Raw genomic sequence first — 10,349 nt, forward strand, 5'->3', positions numbered from 1 at the left:
ATCCAAAGAGGAAGTGTTCACAAAAGGTTGCTTCACATAATCTGCAGCAACAGCTCAAGATGGAATGATTAGCATTGATTACGTGTGGCACGTTAAAGAACCATAATATCTTTTGAAAAACAGAAGGTCGGTTATTGTTAGCACCTCCAACCGTTTAAGTTTCTAATTTTCAAAATTTCCACCCAAACATGTAAAATTTCTGCCCAAATACCATCACACCACCACTTTCAGGTTGCTCGACCGACAAGCAAAATACTTCCAACCAAGATAATTTTTCTTGTGAAAACATTAATTCTCAAAACTCACCAGTTCGCAACTCTTCCTTAAAAGATCCTTTTGTCCTTATAGGTTCAACAATCTCTTCCTCAAATGATCCAATGATCACTTGAGGTTCAACATTTTCCTCCTCAAACCCATTGGACATTTGATGCTGAACTTCCCTGCAGAAAAAAAAAGAGATTATGAAAAGCTGTGGCTGAAACAATATCACAAATAAAACAATGTCAAACGAAAAATACAATCAGGTCGGTGAGAATCAAACTGCCTCGGTTTTTATGTGTTTGCTGCATTGGGACAGAAAACAACACAACATGACTGCTCCCCTACGAAGTATCTTCACATACAGTTGACAATGAAGCCAATAAATACCATGTGGTGAAGAGGGTGTGACGATCACCAAAAAGTTATTTTTTTAAACCACACTTTTCTATTTCTTCTTGGTGTCCCAAGCTCCCACATGCACCTCTTGGCCATCCAGCCGAGGTTTGAATCCCAGCCCATCTCCAAACTGTCATTCTGGTGTTTCACACACAAAGCAATCCATCAATGTGTGTCCTCCTTCAGATGGACATGAAACTGGCATCCTATCCGCTGCTAGGGCCGGATTTAGGGCAGGCAGACTGGGCAGTTTCCCAGGGGCCTCCACAAAACTGTTATCAAGAAAGGGTTGTGCTTTCAACACTGTGACTCATTTACCACCCCCACCCCCCCCCCCCAAATCTCAATTATGTTCTGACAACTTGCATGTGCGACGATTGCAGATATTACACAAGAAAGTCTGATGTTTTGCAATATCCCTCTCTTTGCGACTCTCACTGATGTCACAGCGGGACAGGTCAAGCGGTACAGTATGAACTGCAGTTCAGATCAGCAAAAGAACAGTCCATAAGACATTCCCAATGGCTTGATGTAATTCCCAAATACACACCAGATCGAAAAAAACGATTGATGACAACACGGACGATATGTCCAACATACGTTGTGAGGCAAATGGCTTGGATGAACACATGTATCAGCTGGAAACGTGTTTACATTCAGTCATTTGGAATAAGATTCCATACAGAATCTGAACACTGCAGTGGCAACTGCGAAGTTCGAGAAAACTTTGTCGAGTTAAAAAGGGAGTGCTTGAATGAGTTTGAGCGGCGGCAAGCAGAGAAATCTGGAACAACAGAAGATGTGCAGGCTTGCCAGTGTCGATGCAATGTGAGGCTGAATCCACGAGATTATGGTCTCGCGCCTGAAGCAGAACTCTCTCCTTTGCAGAAGTTTCATGCTGAGAGTTACATACTGGTTATGGATACATTTCTCAGCTCTCTTTCACAACTGCTTTCTGCTTCTGAGCCAATCTGTTCTCCATTTAGTTTGTTTGGCCGACTGGAAACACTCAGTCTTGAAGAAATCCAGGGTGCAGCGACGATATTGATTAAAAACTACAATTACGATCTGGATCAATATCTTGGGATTGTGCTTATCCTGTTCGTTGAATTCTCAAAGATGTTTAAGGGTGAAGAAGTTGATGATAAAGGCAAAGAACAGCTCCTGCATAAGTTGGTAATTGATAAGCATGTTGAGGATGCATTTCCTGATGTAGAAAGAGCACTTTGTATGTATCTCGTGCTGATGGTCACAAACTGCAGTGCTGAGCATTCGTTTTCGAAAATGACACCCATCAAGAAGAGGCTTTGCACAGCCATGACACAAGACCGGCTCAACGAGCCAGCACTGATGAATGTAGAATATCACATTTAGCGTGAGATAGACTTTGACGAGCACATCAATGACTGTTGGTTGCAAGGCTGGCAAAGTACCTGGTCTTCCATTTGATTGGCAGGACGACACACTGTACTGCCGTGTAAACTGCAGTCGCTGTGCGTACACTGCAAAAAGGGTCCTGTTTTTGCCTCAGTTGTCTGTCATCCTCTCTTTTAATTTCTTTGTTCCTTCTGTATCTTCAATTATACATTCTAAAACACTCAATAAAACTGTTATATGATGCAGATATGTGTTCTTAATGACAAAAAGTTGTGTCCTGCTCAGAAGTCCAAATTGTAATCGGTCGGGAGGAGTGAGAACGATTGTCACATGATGACTGATCAATCACTGGCCAGGGGCCTTTGCAATCCAAAATCTGGTGGCTGCTCGTGTGCATTGGTGAATGTTGAAGATCCAACGGTCGTTCTTCCCAAAGAGCAGGTGAGCAATCACCACCACTGTGGCCAAAAAATTCTAAAATTCCTGACCCAACCTCATTTACCCCTGTCCCAAGGGAAAGAAGTGCAGAAGGGTCAACCTCCAAAAGGGGTCACCATGGCTCTTAGCCAGGCATGCAGATTGGTAGTAGCAGTAGTAGTAGTAGTGCCAACCTCCTGGAGGAGCAGAAACACATCAAGTGCAGAAATCAGATGGACGTGAAGTTGGGTGTCCCATCTTCCAGTGTAAGTTGATGGATGTGAAGAATCCCAGTGTCCTTCATGAAGAGTCGGTACGTGTGTAGCTGGCACTCGGGACAAATTATAAATGACTCCTCCAACCCACAGGGGGCACGACATCAGCAGAACAACTCTGCCCCAAGCAAATGATGCTATCCGCTGTCATGTACAGTATCCGAAAGAAGAAGAAGCTTCATCTGAGCCTCAACAGGCAAGTGCTTCAATGGGAGGTCTTAACAGTCCAGCTTTTCATCAAAATGAAAATTTAAAACACTCACTTCCAAGAATCCTCCACATTAATGCATGCTGACTTTGAAAGTTGAAGATTGGGTGGATGAGGGAAATGCAGTGGATGTGGTGGATCTACACTTTCAGAAGTTTAAACTAACAACAAACCGGGTGAGTGAAAGGAACTCAAGAGTGGATGTGAATGGGAGGACGTCTGCCTGGAAGGATGCAAGTAATGTGGGTACCCCAGGGATCAGTACTGGGACTGTTCTCATCAATACCATAAAAATGAAATATATATGTACACTGTAAATGTGCTTCAAAAAGAAGAAAAAACAAAAAAGTACTCAAACAAATTTAGCATGTTTCCAAAGGGTACAAAAGTATGGTTTACGTCAGGGTAGCATATCTGGGGAAGGGGGTTCAAGGTGGGGGGAAGACCCTAATTCTCTTGATTTAAATGTGCATTGTTTGGCACAGTGGTTTTCAAACTATTTTTAGTGGCGACCCAATTTCAGAACCTCTCAACATCGCACGACCCAAAAGATTCAAATACCAATTCAAAATATATAACACAAGATTTCATATGACACAACAACATTTACTGTTGACTTTATTCACCATCGTCATGTTTTCATGGACGAGTAAACGGAGAATAGCCGACAGTATCCAAATAGTACAGTTGAATGTTTCAGAAGTTTAGTCCGAATGACATTTCGATATATCAGTGAGAAGGATGAGCCTGTTTTTCAGAAACCAACTTCTTTATTCGTGGAAAGTAGATGACAATGCTAGGATCACATCATGCTCCATTTCTAGGCGATTTCTGTACTTTGTTTCAATCACCACCATGGTGGAGAATGACTGCTCACAAAATTATGATGAAGGATATGGCATGAGAACCTTAATGACGCGCCGTGACAGGGTCGGGTACGACGGCAGCATTTTGCACCAGAATGTCGACAACGAATTCATCCACGTAAGAGCCTGCGCTCCTGAATCCTGCTGGAACTGTACAAGCTCTTCCTGTGCTGTATCATCTTCATCAGCAATTCAGTCCAGTGGAGCCGTGAAAGGGTCCCGAACCACAGAAAAGGACTGCACATCCAGCTCAGGGAAATCGTGCTCGAACTGTTCAATGAGCGACCGAAGGTGACGTGCTATCTCCCCAGAAAGACTGTCGAGCTCAGTATCATCGTACTGGCAGGTCGTTAGATGCTCCACCAGACGGGGGAAAAGGCTGAAGCGCTTAACAGCTGCTTTGTCTGCCAGTAATTTTAGAGTCGCCAGAAATCCCCTCATTTTGTTGTGAAAAATCATGAGGTTGGCATCTTTGCTTTGCAGGGAGTGGTTGAGGACATTGAGACGTTCAAAGATGTCAACAAGACAGCACAGTTCTGACAGCCAAGAGTCGGACTCAAGCAATGCTACCGATGCCGTTTTCCCTTGTGTGCGAAGGAACTCCTTCAGTTCATCTTTGAGCTCGTAAACGCGCAGAAGAAGGTTTCCTCGAGATAACCATCTGACTTGAGTGTAGAATAGTAAATTCTTATGGTCTGCGTCCATCTTATGGCAGAATTGCCTGAATAATCTGGTGTTGAGGGCGCTCGATTTGATGTGATTCACCATTTTTGCGACTTCTGAGAGCACGCTCTGCAAGGTTTCTGGCAAAGTACGAGAGGCGAGCGCTTCTCGGTGAATCATGCAGTGTACCATGGAGGTCTGAGGAGCCACCTCAAGCAATTTAGCCTTGAATCCAGAACGCACTCGTAACATTGCTGGCGCGCCGTCTGTTGTAGAACCGAGCAACTTTCCGAAGTCCAGATCATGGTCACGATAAAACTGCTCTACTTTCCCAAAAATGTCCTCGCCTTTGGTGGTGGCCTCCAATGGTTTGATGAGCAGAGGCTCATCGACAAAGTTATCAGCCTTGATGAAGCGGACCCAGACGATGAGTTGCGCGTACAATGCGATATCAGTGGACTTGTCCAACTGTATAGCGTGCCACGGCGATTCCTTTATCTTCTGGATGACCTGATCCGTAACGTCCAGACTCATATCTTCAATTCTGCGTTGGATGGTGTTGTCAGAGAGGGGTATAACTGCCAGTTCCTTCGCCGCTTCCTCCCCAACCATCAGAGATACCATGTCCTTTGCACGTGGCAGCACGAGTTCTTCCACAATGGAGTGAGGCTTTTTAGTCTTGGCAACATGGAGTGACACTCAATACGAGGCCTCAAATGCCCGAGAATTGGTCTGATGGCACGTACCCTCTCTGTCAAGACGCGTATTCTTGAGTGCAAGAAGTTTCCCCTCAAAGAACGCTCTCTCCTTATCCTGATAAGGCACATGTTTTGGAGTCAAATGCCTCTGCAAATTATTTTGTTTCATAGACTCCGTAGAAAGCACTTCGAAACAAATCACACACCGAGGCCTCTGTGCCCCACTTTTATCCACCACATAGTAAAATACAAGGTCCAGAAATTTATCCTGGTAAGAACGTTCTCGATATTTGCTGGTGGCCAGTGCTGCCATCACAAATAAGGTCTCGAGTCGTATGTGGAGACGTGAATAGACGATAATGATGGAGTCAGAGTCGAGTCTGAGAGGCTGTGGATCAAACCACTAATTTCCCGCCAAAATGAACCGTCCTTCTGCGAGCACGCGCATCGGCTGGATCCCATTCCAAGCGTCATGTTGCGCCGCTTCCAGATTTTAAATGAACCGTTAATATTACATCCCGAAAAAGCGAACACCGATCAAAAATAGACAATTTTTTTTCGCTGCAAGTGGATGCCCACAACCCCACGAAATTTGCTCGGCAACCCCACTTGGGGTCGCGCCCCCGGGTTTGAAAAACCAAGGTTTCGCACCACCCGGTGGTGTCCGGTCTGACAAATAATCAGCTTCTGATGAAAGAAAGTTAAAACAATTTCATAATGTGCAATACGGTGATGTTGAAATCTGAGTGTGAATCATTTAAAATGTTTAATTTCATTCATTTTTAGTTCAGGTTCAAACCAAGGCATCAAACACAGCGTCGTGGAAGTGATTTTTGCTCCCAATGTAAGGAAGCAGTAAGGTTGGCTGACCAAGGTGAGGTAAGCCAACTTCTAAGTAGATGGAAAATGATCAGAGATACAATTGGGTTAGCTTCAGTTTCCTTAAAGGAATACCATTCGTATGACGAGTACGTTTCATGTAACATTCTGAGGGATATTTTCTCTTACTTACACGTAATGTCCAACCACGCCACAAGTCTTCCTCTTCTTCTTCCGTCTGCGGAACTTATTCCTTGGTTGAAAAAGATTCAAAAGTTAATTTGTTGTACATTTCTTGAAGTAGATATATCCGAAAACAGGTTTAAACAAAGTGAAGAAGAGGAAAAGATAATTATTTACTTCAGACGTTTCCAAAAGGAGGGAATGTTTGTCATCGTTTGTGGTGATGACTGGTCCACTTGGGGAGACTCGACAAGAACAACATCTTCCACACCAGGAGCGTCATTCATCTCTACTTCCCTGAAAAAGATATTCTGATCTCAAATACTTTTTCCATGTGATCCTAAATCCACACTCCCTGGGGCTTGAACCAGCAATCAAATAAATAATAAAACAAATCATTCCATATGACATGTGTCCCCCCAATGTTGATTACATACTACACGTGTCCCCCCAATGTTGATTACATATTACATGTGTCCCCCCAATGTTGATTACATGTTACACGTGTCCCCCCAATGTTGATTACATATTACACATGTCCCCCCATGTTGATTACATGTTACAAGTGTCCCCGCAATGTTGATTACATATTACATGTGTCCCCCCAATGTTGATTACATGTTACATGTGTCCCCCCAATGTTGATTACATATTACATGTGTCCCCCCAATGTTGATTACATATTACATGTGTCCCCCCAATGTTGATTACATATTACATGTGTCCCCCCAATGTTGATTACATATTACATGTGTCCCCCCAATGTTGATTTCATATTACATGTGTCCCCACAATGTTGATTACATGTTACATGTGTCCCCCCATGTTGATTACATATTACACGTGTCCCCGCAATGTTGATTACATTTTACACGTGTCCCCGCAATGTTGATTACATATTACACGTGTCCCCCCAATGTTGATTACATATTACACGTGTCCCCCCAATGTTGATTACATATTACATGTGTACCCCCAATGTTGATTACATATTACACGTGTACCCCCAATGTTGATTACATATTACATGTGTCCCCCCAATGTTGATTACATATTACATGTGTACCCCCAATGTTGATTACATATTACACGTGTACCCCCAATGTTGATTACATATTACATGTGTCCCCCCAATGTTGATTTCATATTACATGTGTCCCCACAATGTTGATTACATATTACATGTGTCCCCCCATGTTGATTACATGTTACAAGTGTCCCCACAATGTTGATTACATATTACATGTGTCCCCCCAATGTTGATTACATATTACACGTGTCCCCCCAATGTTGATTACATATTACACGTGTCCCCACAATGTTGATTACATATTACACGTGTCCCCCCAATGTTGATTACATATTACATGTGTCCCCCCAATGTTGATTACATATTACACGTGTCCCCCCAATGTTGATTACATATTACATGTGTCCCCACAATGTTGATTACATATTACATGTCATTCTGGATTCCCAATTCCTAACACCACATTCCCAATGGATGTTTTCTCTTACTTACACGTCACGTTGAACTTCACCACCACCGGTCCCTCTCTTCCCTCGTCTGCCGCACTTATTCCTTGGTTGAAAAAGATTCAAAAGTCAATTTGTTGTACATTTGTTGAGGTAAATTACATCCAAGAACAAGTTTAAACAAAGTGAAGAAGAGGAAAAGATAATTATTTACCTCAGACGTTTCCAAAAGGGAGGTTTCTTTTTGATCGTTTGTGGTGATTGGTCCACTTGGGGAGACTCGATCACAAGGAAATCTTCCACACCAGGAATCTCATTCATGTTTCGTTCCCTGAAAAAGAACATTCCTCGAAAATCAACTCAAATTTCCTTCAGGAAGGATTCACACCGCTCCACGTTTGTCACTCACGACCCGTTCGACAGAAGAAGGAAAAACACGAACAGAGAGGAAGAAGAGTAACAGATCTTATTCGGGCTCCACTCGACGTGAAGAGATAAAATTACACTCCATGTTGTTTAAACCCGAGTGACGAACCTTCGTTGGGTTTTCTTTCCAAACAGCCGCATCTTGTGAAGATAAAAATAAAATCCACAGAGAAATCTTCAATGGAAACTTGTTATCGGACGAAAACACGTCCAGCACGGCCAGATGTCCCCTTGGAAGACGGGTCGTTCAGAGAAACCAATTATCACGTCACTTTTATTGTGACGTGCTCCATTGTGACGTCAGCCTCCCTCGTCCTTCAAGAAAAATCAGTTTAAGCGAGATCAGAATCATAAATTATATTTTTATCATCGTTAATTATTTATCTTATTTCGTCATTAAATCGTCATTTATCGAATGTGGACTGAAGATTTTTTTTAACCGTTGTGTGGTTCTTCTTCTTCCTGTTATTCTTCTTCCCTTTCTGTTGTTATTTTTATTCTTCTTCTTCTTCTTATGTTTGTTGTTGTTGTTGTTGCTGTTTTCTGTCTGTGAGTAAGAAACCTCCAGAGGAGGACAGGTTCGGTGTTTCAAGGAAGAATTGATTCGATTTTGGTGAAGATCGGAATGTGGATCCGGATATGATTTTATTTATTTAAGTTGTTGTTTATTTAAGTTGTTGTTTCATATCCAGCTTGTGACTGCTGGTTGCATCATTTTCTCGAAACGCGTCTGTGTCGCTGATGCAGTGCCCCTTGTTACCAGGAAGCTGGTTGTCATTCTGCAGATCTCAGAAGCATGACAGGCTGAGTCAACCCACCTGGTGTTAGTTAACGGCCACACAGCGACTCAAATTCAGACCCCAAGATATGAAGACAGCCTCCTTAACGGTTAATAAGGGAACACCAAGTTTTTCATGATTCTTCATAATTGAGAGATCAAGCCAAAAACGATAAATGTAATGATATTTAAATTGTGGACGAGTTATGATAAAACTTGGTGGATGAGTTCGGTTTGTACAGACATAGATCAAGGTGATTCGATTTTGGTTCAGGTCCGAATCCAGATCCAGCTGATCAGTGGATACAAAGGTTGAACTGTTCAACCTGGCGGGGTTTGATCTCTCCCGAGGACCGTTCTGGTTCCCAAGTGCGGGACCCTCCAGCCTCCTCGACAACCCAAACTCCTTGGCCAGGTTGAAGTGGCCCGAGATTGCGGCCTCCCGGCACTCAGAGTACTCTTTCTGGGACACTTGCCAATGTTCAAGTGCCTCGAAGGTTGCGTCACGATTTGGTGTCAAGTTCAGCACCTTGGTAAGTCGGTTGGATTTCATTTTACTCCACTGTTAGTAGCTCAGCAGGTGAGCAAAGGTGGCTGTTGATGGGTGTAGTCCTCAGAATGAGGAGGGCCATGTGTGAGTCCGCTCCAGCTTTGTACTTGATGCGCGTGTCATACCCCACAAGCCGCAGTAGCATCCGTTGCCGTCAGGGTGGGGCAGTCATCAGATTTTCAAGCTGATCATTTCCATTGGCTTGTGATCACTCTCGACAACCAAGGGGTGGCCGTACAGGTAAGTGTGGAAGTGTTCGCACCCGAACATGACGGCCAGCATCTCACGATCAATGTTGGCATTCCGTTGTTCCACCTCAGAGAGGCTGTTTGACGCAAAGGTGATGGGCTTGTCTTGCCTTCGGCAAGCTCCAACGCCTTTTATGAAGGCATCGACCTGGAGTATTGTGGATTCTTGTGGGTCGAAGTCGGTAAGACAGGTCTCATGGCAGATGGCATCCTTGACCTTTGGGAAAGCCTGGCTGTGGTTGGGTTGGTTGTCCATTCTCGTTGTTCAGATGTCACCAGTTCATGAAGGGGAGCTGTGAGGTCAGACAGCTTTGGTATAAAGGGGCCCACATACGTGATGATACCAAGTGCCTTGCGAAGCTCACTGAGGTTTTTCGGGTCTGTTTAGCTCTGGATCGCGTCCCTTTTCCCTGGGTCTGGGGTGGACACCTTGTTGGCCAAAGATGAGAACAAATCTGTGGCTTTTTGATGCTGCACTTGTCACTGTTGAACTGCAGGCCGGATCTGGCAGCTGTTCTCATGAGGTGGTGAAGCAGTGGAATCGCTGAACTCCAAAACATGGCAGAACATTAATTTTTGTGACAAAAGTACCAAACTTGGTATCCGGCTTCCTGTGACCAAACTGAACGATTTTAAAAGGGGAGCCCTGGTCAGCTCGGCTCCTCTTCGGTTTCGTGGCTCGGTTCCCTCATGGCTCGGCTTCGGCAG

The 10,349-nt window shown here is 43.9% G+C and overlaps 1 protein-coding gene across 1 annotated transcript; it reads right to left on the reverse strand.

Moving 5' to 3' along the window:
• Positions 1–295: 295 nt before the first annotated feature.
• Positions 296–8,362, reverse strand: LOC147021284 (uncharacterized). Its single transcript, XM_085890431.1, has 6 exons — positions 8,175–8,362; positions 7,854–7,970; positions 7,686–7,745; positions 6,341–6,460; positions 6,174–6,233; positions 296–440 (listed from the first exon to the last, which is right to left on the reverse strand). Exons 1-6 carry the CDS (start codon positions 8,204–8,206, stop codon positions 296–298), a joined length of 534 nt encoding a protein of 177 aa, XP_085746557.1. The 5' UTR covers positions 8,207–8,362.
• Positions 8,363–10,349: the final 1,987 nt, after the last annotated feature.

Source organism: Eptatretus burgeri, chromosome 8 (assembly GCF_056783735.1).
Source record: "Eptatretus burgeri isolate ZD-2024b chromosome 8, Ebu_testis_v1, whole genome shotgun sequence".
Lineage (NCBI taxonomy): Eukaryota > Metazoa > Chordata > Myxini > Myxiniformes > Myxinidae > Eptatretus > Eptatretus burgeri.

Bases quoted from the DNA above. Each gene is read 5' to 3' on its own strand.
- LOC147021284 (XM_085890431.1), bottom strand. From the start codon at position 8,206: ATGCGGCTGTTTGGAAAGAAAACCCAACGAAG. The intron at 6,461-7,685 runs GTAAGTAAGAGA...TATCTTTTTCAG, and splicing joins GGTGAAGTTCAACGTGACGT to GGAAGTAGAGATGAATGACG. The intron at 6,234-6,340 runs GTAAATAATTAT...TTTTCAACCAAG, and splicing joins TCCTTTTGGAAACGTCTGAA to GAATAAGTTCCGCAGACGGA.